General features: G+C 39.2%; 1 protein-coding gene across 2 annotated transcripts in view; it reads left to right on the top strand.

The window, feature by feature from the left end:
- The window catches only part of LOC131780070 (midasin), a 60,991-nt gene that overhangs the window by 17,926 nt on the left and 24,898 nt on the right, over positions 1-18,167 (top strand). For both annotated transcript variants that reach the window (XM_059096689.2, XM_066171649.1), the window contains exons 31-57: positions 353-493; positions 867-995; positions 1,297-1,462; positions 1,978-2,094; positions 2,807-2,963; positions 3,199-3,315; positions 3,409-3,493; positions 3,945-4,053; positions 4,858-4,994; positions 5,875-6,292; positions 6,812-6,932; positions 7,647-7,762; positions 7,925-8,055; positions 8,875-9,032; positions 9,432-9,579; positions 10,355-10,535; positions 11,115-11,352; positions 11,893-12,022; positions 12,398-12,720; positions 13,236-13,540; positions 14,230-14,378; positions 14,626-14,859; positions 15,531-15,809; positions 16,370-16,465; positions 17,139-17,253; positions 17,401-17,464; positions 17,578-18,137. In XM_059096689.2, coding sequence (XP_058952672.2) covers positions 353-493; positions 867-995; positions 1,297-1,462; positions 1,978-2,094; positions 2,807-2,963; positions 3,199-3,315; positions 3,409-3,493; positions 3,945-4,053; positions 4,858-4,994; positions 5,875-6,292; positions 6,812-6,932; positions 7,647-7,762; positions 7,925-8,055; positions 8,875-9,032; positions 9,432-9,579; positions 10,355-10,535; positions 11,115-11,352; positions 11,893-12,022; positions 12,398-12,720; positions 13,236-13,540; positions 14,230-14,378; positions 14,626-14,859; positions 15,531-15,809; positions 16,370-16,465; positions 17,139-17,253; positions 17,401-17,464; positions 17,578-18,137 — 4,924 coding nt within the window. The remainder of the gene's footprint in view (positions 1-352; positions 494-866; positions 996-1,296; positions 1,463-1,977; positions 2,095-2,806; positions 2,964-3,198; positions 3,316-3,408; positions 3,494-3,944; positions 4,054-4,857; positions 4,995-5,874; positions 6,293-6,811; positions 6,933-7,646; positions 7,763-7,924; positions 8,056-8,874; positions 9,033-9,431; positions 9,580-10,354; positions 10,536-11,114; positions 11,353-11,892; positions 12,023-12,397; positions 12,721-13,235; positions 13,541-14,229; positions 14,379-14,625; positions 14,860-15,530; positions 15,810-16,369; positions 16,466-17,138; positions 17,254-17,400; positions 17,465-17,577; positions 18,138-18,167) is intronic.

The following is an 18,167-nucleotide window of genomic DNA, read 5'->3' on the forward strand; positions in this document are numbered from 1 at the left end:
TTCCGATTACTTGTATCAAAGAAAAGAGCCAGTTTCCACAATAATTTAACAGGTTCATTTAATTCAATCAGAAAAAACTTTATATCTCTCTTTTGAAAAGTGTTACTCCAAACTTAGTAGCATCTTTTGGGCTCCAGGGAATTGAATTTTTTTTTCACATTCATCAGTTCCCTAGTAACACTGATGAAACACAATTTTGAAATTTAGCACTCCTGATCCAATCACCCCATGCGAGGTGATTACAGTGAGGTATAATGCATTCCTTGACCAATCAGAGCATGTGTGAGCATCTCTATAATCACTGGTCGGAGCAATGTTATTATACTAATGATTATTACTGCTCTCTTGAAAGGGTGGCCATTCATGGCTTCCAAGGTGTTCCTTAATGAACCAGTCACCAAATGGTGGAAGGCCCTTACAATTGCTTCATCATTGTCTGCCAGCCATGGAGTCACTCATGACCTGTCTAGACATGAACTGGATGGCTGTACTGGTGAGTATCAATGCACCACATGGATAATCCTAAGAATAGTGTTCAGGAAAGTGCTTTATTTTGGGACAAGACTTTTAATTTGACATTCCATTTCATTTTTGTCCTACAATTTCGAGGCAGGTTCTCTTGTTTCTGCTTAATTTCAGTTGCCTTTTAGTACAGTAATGTTAAATTACTGAAATTTGGAAACTGAAAAAAGTCAGGGGAAAAAAGTATCACATACAATTCTATATTTGTTTGTCGCAGGACATTCTTGTGGTGGAAGTTTTCCATTCCCCAGTGATAAAAGATGTTTGTTGTATGTGATGTGTGAAACATGACTGTTTTTAAACATAACAAATTGTGCCCAAAATTTGTCTTTTTCATTAACTAGGTTGGTCCAAGATCTTGTGGAAAGACATCCCTAGTCCATCTAGTTGCCCAGCTGACAGGAAATAGACTTGAAGTGATGGCCATGAATAGTGCCATGGACACCACTGAACTTCTGGGGGGATTTGAACAGGTACAACATAGTGTTTAAAAATCTGGAATTCAGCATGCTATTTGCCCAGTAGGCAAGGTAGCATGAAAGTTGCTTGTCCAGCAGGGAGATATACTAACCTTTGACAACCATATGTTTTTTCAAACATCATCCTTTTGTTCCATTAAGTTAAATTGGTCCTAGATAAAAATAATGAAAGGTTGGCTGGGTGAAGATGTAACAACTATTAGTGTGTGTGGTTTTCTCCATTTATGAAGAGACATAAGAGGGAGTGATAGTAATTTTCATAATTTTTGCTCAGGCTTAATTTTTTTGCTCACAGGCTGATCTCGACAGACATTTGAGAGATATCATAGATGAAACCAAGCGGCTTATCCCTACCATAATAAAAGAGATTTTGATCTGCAATGATCAGATGAGTACATGTTTGCAAGAAATATCATCTCTATATAAGCTGTGGGTATCCTTCTCAAGTAACGACTCTGAAGGTATACATACAGAAATTATGTGACTACCAGGGAAATAAAACTCTTTGGAAAGGCTGTCATGCAAAGGTGTGAAAGGCTGCTGCACATTTCCAAATGGGGTTTGTGGGCAATGTTAAATTACTGTGGCTTGTATTTTTTTTGTCTTTTCCCAAATGAAGTAGAATCAGGCATGATTTTGCATTGTCATTTCTTCTCCCTTTATCCCACAAAGGTATCAAGAAGTCAACTTGTTCAACATTAAACTAACATAATATTACCCTTAAAGTATTATTGCCTTACATGAAGAATATTAATTGAGCTCACCATTCTGTGAAAAGTAATTTACTTCATATGGTATTGTCCAGGGGATCAAGGATGGAGATGGTAATGGAGAGGGATGTCTACTGGGACTGTGCAGAGATATAACAACTATACTTTGCCTACCACCTGTTTAAATAAAAGTTTTCCTATGGACTTTCTTTCTATATTGTAGTTACCTTTACTGAGGCTAATGGTATTTTTTGTTTTTTGCACAGTTTCTGAAGATGAAAACACTGCAATGCTATCTCACAAGAGACTGGATGACTTGCAACATCTCCTTACAAAAGTCAAGGAGATCTGTGATAACTATGAATTTGATTCTTTGGATGCAGGTTTGTTCTATCCCTTAGTAGATTCTTTTGATAGCTCTTGTTTATGGGGTCTCATCATGTACTCATTTGCTGGTTGCTCCAGGGCTTAGTTTAAATGCTCCCTGTTGGAACCTTTTAATCATGTTGCATGTAGACTAACACATAATGATGCTGATGATGTTTTGACTGCATTGCTTGTTGAGACAATTTTCTTGGAAACTTTTCTGGCCATGACAAGATGACAGGCTAGGTTTTTAATCCACTCTGAGTTTGCAAATGAAATCTAGTTAAATCATGGATGCTGTCTGCACACAATGAACATCTTGACACCAAATTACTAAAGATGAACAAACTTATATTCTGTGAAAACTGTACCAAATAATGTCACCCTTGGTTGTCAAGTTTCTCAAAGCTTTTGTGCTGGAACTTAAACTTACAAAGGCAAAGTCTTCTCTTGAACTAATAGGCTACATAGCCTGAGCTAACCTCTTCACTTTAGAGGAACTAGGAGTATTGTTAGTCCATGGCAGGTCTTCCCCCAGCATTTTGTCACATTCCTTGACAGAAGCTAATACTCTCTTATAGTCCTGGGTGTGGAGAGGCTCTGCATGAGGAAAGTATCTTGTCAAAAACACAATATAATGGTCAGGGGTGAATTGCACAGTGGGCTTATCTCTAGGCCAGTGGTCATGCAAGGTCTTAATAGTTGGTTAATATTTTCTTTTTTATGTAGTTAAAATCATGGAGATGGTTCAGTCCTTACAAAAGAAACTCAGAGCCAACAAGGACAGTTCCCACTGTGGTGGGCAGTTTGAATGGGTTGATGGACAACTTGTGGAGGCCCTCAAGTCTGGTTACTGGCTTCTGATAGACAATGTTAACTTCTGCAGGTAACAGAAATAATTGTATGAAAATAAGAATTTGGCTGTCCTTCACCTGCTAATCCCTAGGCAAATTGAAACATAGCATCCCTGGGTGTATATTCTGTTAAGCAACCACTAAATATCCTATCTAATGTTGATGGTTGGTGAATGTAAGGAAAGCCAGGAGTTGAACAATTTCACTTTCATGTTAACTTCAAGAGTTTTTTACTTTTGTTAACTTTCACTTGTTTTCTTGTTCCAGTCCATCTGTCCTGGACAGACTGAATGCTCTGTTGGAACCTGGAGGTGTCTTAACCATCGATGAAAGAGGGGTTATTGATGGCCAAATCCCCTCCATCAAGCCACATCCCAATTTCAGGTTAGATTGTATTTATCATACACATGCTTTGTATTTACCAGAAAGCTGTTGCATTTCTTGTGATTTGCCATGTGGGTTTTTGTCTCTTTTTAGGTTGATTCTTGCCATGGATCCAAGATATGGTGAGATCTCAAGAGCAATGCGCAATAGAGGAGTGGAAATTTTCATGTTGGGAGAGGTATGTTAAAAATGAGATTAAACATGATGACCAGTTGGAGGTGTGGTAGCCCATGGGTATGCCATGCAAGACATTTCAAATAAAGAGGTCCACTTTTTGGCCTTGTTTTGGGGTAGAATTCTTTTCTCCCACACATTACCTGCTACCTTGGAGTATGAATTGACTGGGCAGTCTTACAAAATTTCAGGGGTTATTTGTGATAGATTAACAACCCATCCAAGAGGTGGGGTAGCAATGTCTTGAATGGCTTGATGCAAACAGTTCCTGTAGTAAGACCAAATATCTAGTCTCAGACTAAATATGAGGCTGGACACAACAATAATCAGCAGGACTCTTTTAAAAAATGAATGGCTGTAAAACTTTTCTCCTTGAAAGCATGGAAAAAGTTTTCACAGCAGCACCACTACTGTTTTCTTGAAGTTTTCTGAAGTACACTCTTGCCTTTTGTAAGGAGGATGAGAAATATGATGACTGTGATTACCAAATGATGCTTAATGGCCTTGGTATTGAAGACAAAAGAATATGTGATTGTCTTGTAGCTTTTCACAGAGACAAAGGAGGTAGGCTTCATCACATATAATGTATAGTTTAAAAAAAGTAAAGCCTTTATACAGGCCCAAGTGGCCTATGGGGCCAGTGCTTAACTCTGGTTTCCTTAGCATGAAGCCGCTAGGAGTATTGCTACTCCCCCCTGGATGGGATGCTAGTCCATCGCAGGGTTACCCCCAGCATATTTGCTGGTACCCATTTGTACACCTGGGTGAAGAGAAGGACTGTGAGAGTAAAGTGTCTTGCCCAAGAACACAACACAATGACCCCGGCCAGGGATCAAACCCGAACCACTTGATCTGGAGTTGAGCACACTAACCATGAGGCCACCATGCCTCCACCAATGTATAGTTTAGCTCTACCTTAAATTTTAAGAGAATTATGTGTTGGTGATTCACATAAGTGAAGTTGGAAGGTCTGAGATATGGTACCTCATAGGCACTCAGAAGCTTCCCTCTGTCACTTGTTTGGGACATCAGTATTTAAAAACGCAGGAAGGTACATCAGTATTTAAAAACGCAGGAAGGTACATCAGTATTTAAAAACCCAGGGAGATGTCATTAACCCTTTAACTCCCAGGATCCAATTGTTAATTCTCCTCTCTGGCTGCAACACATTTCTTTGTAGGGTAGTTGTGAGGATTTGATGGTAGATCAAGATAACAACTTCTACCTGATAAGTTTGGGTATTCTCATCACCTGTTTGCTTAATAATGTATGGATATTATAGGGAGAAGTTACATGTTAATCACTTCTAGGAGTTCAAGGATTAAAAAGAACTGTCAAAGAACTTATTGGCCATGTTACTTTTTTCAGGTTCTTTCCTGGATATGCTTCATGCAGCCTCACTAACAAAGCAACTCCTTCAGGGAGGAAGTGAAGAATTATATGCTGTTGCAACTTCTCTGAATCAAGTTTATGCCAGAAATCAAACTTCTGTGCAAAGCAAACAGGTATTAATCTTTAAGAGGAATAAGTGCTAACTCTGTAGTATTTGATTAGGCAAATAACAATTTTTTGTGTGGTACATGAATTTTTCAGTGGCTTTTCATAAATATGACTCTCAATTTTGATCAATGTCTAGGTCGTTATCTTATCATCACTTTGGATTATAAATAATGGTAATTGAACTGAACTAATTTGGTCTGAAATCACATACGTGAAAATTGCACAACACAAAGTTCAATTACTACTTTGTTACATTGATTTTGAAATTGCAAAATTCAGTTGCTCAGATACAAGATTTTTTAGTCTGTACAAATGTTTTGTTGATCCTGTTGTTAGCTGGTTTGCAGAAAATTCTAAATGTGATTTTTCTTTTTCCTGGAATTTGATTGGTTTCTTTAGACAAGCAATTGGTTGTTGTATTTTAATTAAGCCTCACTGGCTGGGAAAAGGATACGATTTAGAGCAAGAAATGGTGCGTTTTGTGAACAAACTGGACTAATGAGAGCCAATCAGATTACAATGTTTACTAGTGATTTCAAAATGGGTGTAATTAATCTTGTAATCAAAAGATGTGAATCAAAGAAATTCCAAACCTATCAAACTATTGGCAGTTCCAAGTGGGTAAAGAAAATTGTTGATCGGCAGGAAGTCTTGAATTGGTAGACGAGTGTTATTATATTTCCAGGCACCTTAAATGGTCTCAGAAAGAAATTTATAGTCTACAGTGAGTGCTAATGGGTAAAAAGATACAGGCCTTCGCTTAGAAGCTTGCTGATGCTGATGAGGCAACTTATTAAACAATCTCGGTTGCTTGGATGTTTAGTTGTTTAGATAAAGTAATGAATATTGTGTCTTTCATCTGCGACAATGATTTGTTGTTTTCAGGATGTCAAAGACCTTATTAGCAAGCACACTAAAAATTTGGGAAGTGCCATCCAGTTTGAATCTACTATACTGCACTTTCCATCGGCCCAAGAATATCATGCAAACTCTGTTGTGTCAACAATCAAACAACAGTCCTTGCCATTGTTGCGCATTCTCCAGAATGGCACATCTGTGCATCAGCTGGAGTCTGCTGTGCTGTTGTTTTTGGAAAGAGCATCACATTATGACTGGACGTCTAGGCTGGGTTATTTGCAGTCAGTGGTGGATGTGCTTTGTGCTAAGAAGTTATGTTCCCATCATCTAGGAGATGTTGCCTCACTCTTGAAATCTTACCTTAAGAGTTTTGGTGTAATTTTTAGCAGTCAGCTTATGGATAAACTCAGAATTGGGTTCAACGATATCCAGTCCACACGATTTGGTAGGTAGCAAAATGAAGTATACATAAATCAGGGAGAATCAAGGCAAAAAGTATCAGTTCTAGAGGCTAGTTCTGTCACGGGGGTATCCCAGTTTCTGTGGAATGACTGTAAGAGCCATTGAGAATGACATGCACACAGGTCTCAGTCTCCATCGCAATCAATTGGCCATTTCCGATTTACCTTTGGCCTCATTTTCAGAGAGAGTCTTGAGGCTCATCCTTTGATATGATTATAACTTTTCATTCACTTGTAAATTAAACTCATTTTCATACGAATGGTCGAACACCAGGCCTCGTTTTCAAAAAGAGGCGAAAGGTAATTCGGAAATGGCCTATTGGAACTCAATGGATACCCCCCAATTATCTCTGGTTATTAAGAGTATAGTTCATCATATTTTCCTTGCAGACCTAAGTTGTAAAAAGTTCCTTTGACGTTTCCTTTTATGTATTTTTGTACGTATTATGCATCATGATTTGATTTGAACACGAGTTAAACAGTTATGATTGGGTACTTTACAGATTTCCGTATGCTTGAACATCTCCCTTATGACCTAAGACAGAACACATATCTTTTCAATCATCTGAGACAGTTTCCAGTTAATACTGCACCATTGGAAAGGGCTTCAGGCTTGGCAAACAGGTACCTCTATTCGCTTGAAATAAACTTTAACAGTAACTTACTTACTTACTTACAGCCCGTCGCACCTCTTGGCTTTTCTTTATCCTGAGCCCGCTTCTGGATCCTTCCCAACTTCTAGTGTATGGCTTTCATCTCCTCCTTGACTGTCCGCCGCTTAGTTTTTTTGTCCGGTCGGCCTGTCTTTCTCTTTCCCTCTGGGGTCTGGTGGATGGCCACTTAAACAGTGACATCCCCAATTATGACCACATCAGCTGGGCCATTAACTTAAAGTTGTCGGGATTGCCGCCACTACCAATAACAGTTTAATTTTCCCAAACAAGTCACTATTCAAAAGGTCTTTTTTTTTCACACTTTTGTACGATATGCTTGATTGGACTCACGTGCACAAGTCTGTCAATCAAAAGTCTTTGGTGTGTTCGGCCCCAGTCTCTGACCAAAAAAAACACTTGAATAATTATTGATTATCTGTGGCAACCTCACAAACCAACCTTTCAGTAGAAGTAGGATTATGGGCTTCCGTACATTTGCAGAGAGCTGGGAAGGTGTAATTTTATAACGTATTTGTTCATCACTATTGCTACTAGTTCATTCATGCAGCTACACTGTCTTGAGAGAAAATTGGTATATTTTAAGTTACAGTAAGAAAACATGTAGTGCATGTAAACTTGTGATGATTTATTTGTATAACTTCTTGTTGTGACGATCTTTTTGTAGGTTGTCTCTGTTAGAAGCTAAAGCCAGACAGTGTTATTCTTTTGAAGAAAAGATTCATTCATCTGGAACTTTACAGAGCGGGAATTTGATTCAGCTTTGCAACGCTTTTCATGCTGGTAGGAGTATTGATAATGAGAGATAACATTACCGTGGTCTCTATCGTAAGATTCTCTACCAACCTTTGGTTTAGTCTTTCATTTTAATTACAGTGTTATTATACGTTGCCAGATATCTTTCACCTATTCCCAAAGCTCTACTCACTGTTCGTGTCTTTGTAGGTCAGTTGCCGTTAGAATCGCTTCCTCACCCAGTTGTGGTACATCTGTTACCCTTCTTTAAATTGCTGGGCTCTGTTATGGACAGTTGTATCCATCAAGGAGAAACCTTCAGTGACAGCAACTACTGGATGGTAAATTTTTTTGTTAATTAAACTCAACAGAACAGTCCTTTTGATTCAACAAAGTGACTAACAGTAAGAAACCTGATTTACAGCAGTAGCGTTCTTCAGTCAATGTGCGTTGTATTTCTTCACCACAAGTGATGCTATCCCTGGTTATATTTTGCAAGAGGAAATCAAAGAGGGGAGGGTGGGGGGGTCCTAATTTCGTTTCACGCGTCACGAGCACTTTACACAGTATTTCACGCGTCACGAATTTAAAACGAAAAACTTCAAATCTCACCTTACCTTGCCTTTTGTTAACCCTTTAACTCCCAAGATCTGATTGTTAATTCTCCCCTGTAGCTGCCACACATCTCCTTGTAAATTAGTTATGAGAACTTGGTGCTAGACCAAGATAGCAGCTTCCACCTGATAAGTTTGAATATTCTCATTACCTGATTGCTGAAGAATGTATGGATACTGTAGGGAGAAGTTTTATGTTAATCACTTCTGGGAGTTAAAGGGTTAAAGTTCATGCGTCACGTATCAACTTTGAGCTTAATAACGCGTTACGTATAAACCCTTAGCCATCCTGTTGCAGTAACCACATGTTGCCAAGATAAAGATAACCATAACATGCAAAAATCATTTAGCGTAGGCTCCATGATCACTTTGACTGTAACAACTGTTGCTATCAGAACTGGATTGACACTACTTGACACAGTGTCATACATTGGATGTCTACAATGATATCCCTCTGTTAGGATGTTATGGTAGTGTTTATTAAGTTCTGTTTTCTGGTTCTTTAACCTCTGATTTACAGAAAATTTAATTCCTATTCTACCACAGGTGGTGGAAGGACTTACTTGGTTGGACAGGCTGTGGACCATGAGCGAGAAACAAACCAGACACAATTTCTCACTCTCGTTTCTCTCCCTTCATTGGGCCTGGGTTGAACAGTACACATTACACTCTGTTCAAACAGCATTTGACAAATTTACTGACAGGTAACGGCTATCACCTAACTTTCAAGGTTAGGGTTTTAAAGGGCAGTTGGAGAGTAGCACAATTATTTCCAATCACTGTTGCATTCATGATTTACTAGTTCGTTTAAGTTCTCTTTTTTCAAAAGCAAACAAAACTAAGTGATATGTTATGAACCGAAGACACGTGTTAACATTATCATCATAGATTGATTCTTCCCGTTGGTTGTTTATTTATTTATTATAAGGTTGGTGATTTGAGTGCTCTCTGAATAATTGTTGAAAATATTTGATTTGGCAAGAGGTACAGATTTTTTTTCTGGACTTAGTTTACCAAAGCTTGTGGCTGTAATGTGAACTTTGAAAGACAGAAAAATTGAATGGCCTGTTTTGCATGCAATTCTTTTTGTGATATACCTGCAGAGAATTACCAGAAGAGCTTGTTACAGTTGTAAATCACCTGCAAACGGTTCTAGCCACAGACAGGAGAGTGACTGAAGCCTACTTGCGAATCCTGGTTGCTTTTGGGCATCCTGCACCATTTAAATCAAGAAGTGCCTTTATGGTCTGGGTAAGCTATTTTGATTCGGTTTAAACATTTGCTAATTAACAATTAGATAACTCAGGCGATTCAAATATGGTGAGCGAGGCGCCAACCAAATTGTACCGTTTTGATGGAATGCTGGGAGATTTCTACTAATCACAAAGCGCTACGTCTGCCCAATAGCGAGTGCATCGGACTTGACATCTATCGAAAGGCTCAGGTCTTAGCTTCCATTGAGTTTTGCCGAGTGTTAGATCTCTCAGCTAGTACGTGCGCTATGACTGGTCAATTTGGCGGCCGCATTTCACTGTACAACCTGCAAAATTATTTGAACTGAAATCATGCCGCCCTATTTGAACCCAAGCTTGCAATAAATATCTTACTAATCTGGTTTTCTTGGTTTGTACCGTAAGTTATGGAACCTTGTTCTTCCGCTCGGATTTATGGCCTGTGCGCGTCGCGCTCCGTAACTTAGTGCACTGACCTTGAACCCGGTTAGTAAGAGGTCTGCATCCTTGGGTATCTGGTCGAGGTGCTCATGGCCTCTCAGGTTTTGCAAACTTCCAAGAAAAGCTGGAGAAATTGTAATCCGTAGGGGATTTGCGTCCTATCCAGGCGAAGTATCCATGCTTGCAGTCACTTTAAAGTAAATAAACGGGGATAAGCTGTGACATCTATGCAAGTTTGCATGTAGAACACTGTCATGTTAAGGCACAATTGTATATATGCTGTTGTCTCAATATGTTACCTGTTTCATGTTTTCAGTATTAAAACTGAACAAGCTATTGTTTTGACTATCTAGGAAAAAACGCAAAGTCTTTGTGAACGGTTTGACAATTACTGCAACAGATCATGGAATCGTCGGTTTGAAGAGGAGCAGCAAAGCTGCAAAAATGCAGAACTGAAAGGCAAGCTGGCAGAGGTTTTGAAAATAATGCTGGACAACACGATGAATTTGAGTGAAGAAGAATATTCACTATTTGGTGAGTATTTACTCTGTTTTGTATTGTGTAAACCACTTGTCTTCGTTGACAAGGCAGATATAACACATTGATAGATCAAAGAAAACTTCAGAAAATTGAGAGTTTAAAAATACATGCATCCAAGAACGCATCCTGTCTAGCAGGACTTAATTTCATCGATCAGACATGCAAAGAAAAGAAATCTGGTCTCCACGCAACGCTCAGCTAAATCTAAACTCCCAAGATCAGATTCTTAATTCTCCCCTCTAGCTGCCACATATTTCTTTGTAAATTAGTTATGAAAATTTGACGTTAGATCAAGATAACAACTTCTACCTAATAAGTTTGAGTATCCTTATGATCTGTGTGCAGGATAACGTATAGATATTATAGGGGGGAAGGTGCATGTTAATCACCTCTGGGAATTGAATATTACTGTTTGTGTTAGTCTTACTTTTCACTTCTCATGGGTTCGTATGAATTATAGAATTGAGCAATGAGTTTGACCATGATTTTTCCACCCAAGTCAACTGATAAGTGGATTTTATTTTTTATAATTCTACTGAACTAGTTGACGTCTACATTTCACTTTTGTTTTAGACTCAATCCTTTCCAGTGTGGAAGAGACAACTAGCAGAAACCTGGAATCTACACAAGAGATAATGACGTCAGATGACAACTCCTCTGAGCCAGACCAGGAAACGAGCGTCAATATAAGAATAAATGATGTGGCACTAAAAAAAATTATGTCGCTCATGTTTGGGGATGTTTGTTCTTTGCAAGAAGGTCGTGTCCTAGGGTCTTTGATGCTGGCGCTGGTAAATCAAATGGCTAGAGGGTTAGTTTTTGTGCAACAATATTTTCTTGTCTCATCTCATTGGTAGCACGTTAACGTTTTTTTTTTTCCTGAGCGTTGTAATTGTCTTCGGATCAAAGGTAGAATCTGAACAACTTGGCAACTACCCCTCCCCCCTAAACGAACAACAGCCAACTTATAAAAAGTTAGGGTTAGAGTTGGGTTTGGCGGGGGGGAGGGGGGCGACTAGGTGGGCAGTTGCTCCGATACTGACATTGATCCTTGTCTTTTAGGAGAGATTGATTTGTTTTAACTTCATTCTGCAAGTGTCTTTCATTTCTTTTTGGTTTCAACTTCCTTCGATTCTTCCCTCCTATTGTCGGTTTTAATTTAAAGAATATGTCTTGGAAATATCGATAATGAATGAACTTTTGTCAAGGCTTCACACCCATTCCTAAAGTTACTAATGAGAAATACTCTTCAAGAAAAGGTAAAACCAAGGCAACTATTCTTTATGCACTGGTAGCATGCTTGTCACAATACTTATTGCGTGGCTATGCAACTGAAATAGTTTCCTTACAGGGCAACTTCCTTGGACAGCGGAGCCTTAAGAGATGAGATAGAGGCACTCACAACATATCATTTGAAAAAGAGAATTAGAGATCCAGTAATACAGGCGATATTCTGTCACTTGGGAGATACTCTGAGCAAGGTATGAACGGTTGCTTAGATTCTATTCCACCCATCATGATTGTTCATTTTTAGAGTTGAGTTTTGTGTTTTAGCACAAGTCGCAAGCCTGAGCAAGGGACAAGGGACAAGGCGTTAATTATCGTCGGGGGGGGGGGGGTCAAAGGGTTTTTGGAGGGGTTGCATGGTTTTCAGAGGCAACGGAGGGGGATCAGTCGTCGCTGACAGAGTATTAAGGGCGGACTAAAGGAAATTAACTGTCAATTTTGGAGGATCGTTAGAATAATTAAGAGGTTTACGGGAGATCAGGTAAATTTTATTGTGAAATCCCCCCCCCCCCCCCTTCTGTCTATATATAATGACCAGTCCTAATACTGCTTTTTCACTGGCATTGCAGGGCAACAACTTAAACTCACATTTCTCGTCCATATTCCGTCTGGTGGAGTCTGAAATACTCACAGAGTGCTTCATGTTGGAGAGCCGTAAGCTTTGGGTGCATAGTAACGAAGGCAAAGAATCAAATGTTTTCTCTGTTTTGGGCGGAGCGCGAAATCTTTTGGATAGCGTTTCATCACGGAAGTTGGTTGAAGAGGGATATGGTAGCTCTCTCACTTCTTTGACAATTCACAACTACCACGAAAACCTCAAACACTTGGAAATATTATCATCACACTTTTGGGTCAATGGTGACTTGCTTGATTCCCACAATGAAGTGGATCGGTAAGTACCACAAGGGTGGGGTCTCTCTTGTGTACAATCTTGTTTCCATTTTATACTTAAAAATGTACCTCGTTTACATTTAATGGTCTCTGCTGGTAGTGGAAGCGTTTGTGTTTCAGAATTGTTTGGAGGTCAAGAGAAGATTGTAAATTTTGTCTCCTATTTTGGCTTTGGCAATCCAACTATTATTTCTTCACATTACGCTACAGTGGTACCTTATAAAATTGTAATGCGGACTGCGTTCATGTTCATTTGTATTCTCTGACGATTCTTCTCTGATTTTGATTTTACTATTTTATTTTCAACATAAGATCTCCTGGTTGCCCTGCTTACATTTTTATACTTCCCCAGTTGTGGACTTTATTAGGTATTGAAATGAATGAAGCACAAAACCATCAAAGTACTTCAGTTGAACCTAATAAGAGTTTTGTTTTACCTTGGGTGGAGACTTAGAAACGTCTGAAAGAAGGGTTGGTGTAGTTGTTACTTTCATCAATTTCTCTTTTTTTCTGTAGGAATTCAAGTATAAAGTTGTTCATCGCCAAATGGTTTCAAGTTCTTTTGTCAGTCAAAGAACCCCTCTTTCAAAGTAGAGATATGGGGATCGCTAGTGTCATTAACAGAATATTACCAAGTGTCTATGAAGAAGTAAGTCTTTTGCGTGGCATTAACTCTGTGGTGGATGTTTTGAAGGAAGTTGTGCAAATTGTGGCCAATGCTTACAAACACTGCACTGGCAACGTTAAACAAGCAGATTCGATGTGTAATCTTCTGACTGCGTGTCTCGAAGGAGTTTCTCGGCTTCCAGAAGAAGCTCGGGGTAAGTAATTGTGTCATGTAGCAGTAAGTTTTTACAATCACTGTTCATTCATTTGTCCGCAGTTCGTAACCGGATGGTATCATTAGTTAGAACAATCTGCTCTTTAGGTGTAGAATCAAACTTTCAACTGATCAGCCTTAAAAAGGTCAAATTGGTTTTAGAATTGAATTTTTGAATGGAGTCTTGCGTCAAATTTTCAATCCTTCGGCTTTAGAGTGTATTGAAGTCAATAACATTGTGAACATTACAGTGATCAGCTGAAGAGCTGGTTAAGGAGGGAAATGTTGAAATCAAAATTGCATTAAAGAGCCGAGATTTTATTTCATTGACTCATTTGGAGATCGTCCAGAAAGATAAGATGCACATCTGATCTCAGCGACCTGCAGGGCCCAGTTATTCAAAGGGTGGATAGCTCTATTCAACGGATAACTGTTAACTCTTTAGCACCCACGAAGGACCATGGTAGAACTTTTCTTTACAATGTCAATACAATATCAAGAAAGCAAGTGACGAGAACAAAGAAAAATATTAGTTAGGAGAAGTACTAGTGAGATCGTGGGAATGAAAGGTTTAACAACGTACTGCAGAGTGATAGATGGATAATGCAGAGCTATTCACCCTTTGAAAAACTGGAGCCAGCAGTTTATTTACAATTGCCATGTTCTCAAAAGACAAATTTTCTTTTGTAGCAGATGACACAGACATGTTTTGGGACTCCATTTGCCTTGGTGACATGTGGACTAAACTTGGCTTGGTTCAGTCATTGATTCTGTCTCCTGTCGGACCCGTGGATCCTGTTGAGAAAACTAGAATTGAACTTGAGTATGTTAATAGCGAGGTAAGTGTACGTGTTATGCGCAGTCGTATTTTTTTCAGAAAATAATTTTTATGTCCTTGTTCGTATTGTATCACGTAGTCGTTTATTCAATATGACTATTTCGCTCTTCTTCTTTGGCAAACTAATTCTTCCAAATCTTTGAAATTCCTACATCCCAAATGCCTTCATATGCAAATCTTTCAATTTTGAGCAGATTCTAGTTGACACAAGAGCATTCGGGTGTACACATTCCGCATTTTTTTAACAGATTCAAAGAATCGAAGAGGAGTTAAAAGTGAGATATTATGCAGAGGAAATATGGAGAGGAGTGAAGACTTCTGTTGATGATTTGGAAGCTCTTGTTTGTGATGAACACAGGAGTGAATCACAATTAACATCTAATCCAGTACGGGTGGGGCGATTGTTAACAAAACTTAAAGATCTCAGAGTGAAAGCGGAGAACCTGAGTAAGAATGCCGCTATCAGACCAGACATCTCGCAGGTATGAAAAAAAGGTGTTGAAAGAATGGACGGGAGATTAGCTTTTGATAGCAGAATGCTACTCTTGTAAACTTGCCAACTACAACAAAACTTATATGAATGCATGAACACTTTCTTGAAAAGAAATCAACCTGGTATGTGTGGTGGGGACAGCAGCCTGCAGTCAGTTTTTTGGGCAGATTGACGAAGTTTGTAGAAAAAGATAGCAAAGTACTTGTGATTAAATTTTTGTTGTTGATAACTTATCGTTCACGTTGTTTTGTGTAGACTTACAAGAAGTGCCCTTTTATTCTTAGCTGTCTTCGATGCTTGAGCATCTGTCGTTTTGTTGCATAACAAACGGGTGCCTCTGCTTCCTGCCAATTTTTGTTACAATGCTTCAAGGACCTTTGTTGATCACTCACGTTTTGCAATGTTTTTTGTTTTCAATCAGTTGTAATTAAGAAATTTGTGTCCTAAATAACTTGCATAGCTGACAATGTCATTGGCACTAGATGAAAATAAAGTCAATAGGTCGCGAAAAATTCTCGTCTCCACTCCTCTTTCGGGCTCGCCACTTCTTTTGGGGGCTCGGCTGCTAAAATCTTCCACTAAAAGGCCATAAACGTAGGCTTTAGTCTTAACGGTAGCTTGAGTTCACACATTTCTGTTTCAATTAATTTTATAATGCAGTTTGATGCTATTCTTGATGAAGTGAAACACTTCCTGCACACTGTTGGTGAGATTAACACTGTTACAGACCTAACAACATCTATGAGAGAGCTAGCATCACAGCTTTATGACTCACCGAAGAAAGGTGTTAATGGAAACGTTTTGGCCAATTCTGTCACCTCAGCTGTTCATAAGGCAAAAGCTTGGTATACTTCTGTGGAAAGGGTTATCCAAAAGCTGAGGAAGGACTATCCACTGTACTGTGATATTTTAGGACCCTTTATTGCTGGTGTATCTCAGGTAAAGGAGAATGATAATTTTTGTTTGTAACTCACATTAGTGTCTTTTGATAATTGGGAGAGTACGCCTTACCCTGGGTCACTCTGTTGTGCTCTTTGATAAGGAGACCATCATAACCACCAACCTTACCATACTCTACCCTACACTACCCAACCTACCTTGCCTTACCCTGCCTACCCTACCCTACTCTACTTTACCCTAACTTACCCTACCTGACCTACCCTACCCTACCCTACTCTGTTTTACCCTTCCTTACCCTACCCTACTCTACTTTACCACACCTACCCTACCCTATCCTACCACACCTACCCTACCCTATCCTACCACACCTACCCTACCCTATCCTACCCCACACTACCCTCACCTTACCCTGTTTGACCTACCCTACCCAACCTTTCACCACCTAGGAGTGGATTCGGCAATTGTGTTCTCCAGATTAAATTTTGGGGGAGTAAACTGGATTGAGTCAGCGTTCCATTCAGTGACATTACAAGCCCTGCTAGTTCAGGCTGCACTTGACTCATATACTGAGTTTCACTTTTCTGTTACGATCAATCTAGGTCATGTATGGTGTGTCCCTGATGTCATCAAACTTATCAACATTGTTTCAATATTACTTATTTCGGGCTCAGCTTACAGTGGGCACAAATATGCAGGTAAGTTCTGTTTATCAGTCTTCATGTTAACTCACCAGAAAAAGGGTTTTGGCTAACCCAAGCCACCAGTATTAATTTTTCATCAAACAGTTAAGAAATATTCCCGTAGCTCTCTCTGATACTTCTTTTGTTATTAAACTTTTCTCCCTTTTATGTAAATGGCTCGTTACTAGCATGCTTTTTAAATGTGCACAGATTGGACAAGATTAAAACTGTCTGCAAATAGGTGTTACTTGGTAAAACTGGAAAAAAATTGACCCACCATATCGCGTTGCTTTAGTTTCTATGAATAAATATTTGAGCAGATTTCATAAAGAGGCCTAAAAAAGCACTACGTAGCCCCTTCCCGCCCTCACTACACAAAAAGTTTGACATCGGATTATGATAGGGGGATACCCAGAGATCACCGTAAGGTCCGTCGTGGTCACAAATTGTGGGGTCAGTGTCTTGCCACACACTGATTGTGAAGGGGGGTCAGTAATCTCAGTATGCATGAAATAAAAAGTTAGACACCATCCTAAGCCATTATGTGGTTAAGATTTGCCAATAGAAGACTTTTCCCATACCCATTTAACGTTCAAATTTAATATTTGATTCAAATAAAAGGAACTGAACGATGTTAAAAATGGTTAAAACTGCAGTATTTTTCCATATTATCATTCAATCGTAACAGTGTAGTGGACCGGATGTGATATTGTCATTTTGTGAGTTTCCTTTGTCAAGTTCCTTGTCCTGTTTGGATGCTGCAGTTTCTTTAATGTCCCCTTCTGTCGATGCTTGCATACAAGGTAATGAATCGTTGGTGTTACTTTATTCTTTTATCAAGCTCTAAGTGTTTGGATCGTCAGCTGATGGCAATTGTACGACTAGGAAAGGCTTTTGTTTTAAGTTTTTGTTGTTTGTATAGTAAATAAAATGTTTTCTTTTGGTCGCAGGCTTGGTTAAATATCTTCAAGTTCGTGAAACAGCGGCTCGAACATCTGCATTTCTTTCCTTCAGGTACTATCAGTCGACCCTTTGCACCGTAATATCATTTTACATACAAAACTCACCATAGATGAAACTAAATCAAGAATAAACCGAGTCATATCGTCTGAATTTATCTGTCACAGGGCATTACGGCTATCAGTTCTCCATCTGCGTAACCACTCCATACAACATGGCTTCCTCGATGAAAAACTTTACCAAGCAGTGATTACAATTCTGGAGATTTTCCTAAACAAGTGGAAAATCTTCAAAGAGGAAGAACGGCAGCGAGAGGAAGAGGAAGGAAGTTTGTTCAAATTCAAGAACAAAACACACGGCGTGAGTCTCAGTGACGATGAGGAGAATAAAAGAGCCATAAGCAAGGCGTTCCCACGTTTTGATGACGACTTCAAGGATTTTATGGCTCCCCAGGATTTGAACGAGAATACTTTTGTCCCTCAGGATGAAAATGCTTCATCTTCCTGTGTAGTTAAGTCGGATGCTGAACTATTTATGGAGAACGTTCCTGATTTCTCAGAATTGAGGAGGCTGCATGAAGAAACTTTTTGTCGGCTTCGACCTAGTCGAGATTTCGCTTTACATGAAGCAGACTGTTACCGACCAAATGACTCCATGGAGTCGCTGTATTTGGAAGCCTTCAAGTGGGGTTACGAAACAGCGTCAGTGATGAATGCTCTTATACCATGTAAGGAACCCATAAAAATAGAGAACTTGA

This window comes from Pocillopora verrucosa, chromosome 9 (assembly GCF_036669915.1).
Source record: "Pocillopora verrucosa isolate sample1 chromosome 9, ASM3666991v2, whole genome shotgun sequence".
Taxonomy (NCBI): domain Eukaryota; kingdom Metazoa; phylum Cnidaria; class Anthozoa; order Scleractinia; family Pocilloporidae; genus Pocillopora; species Pocillopora verrucosa.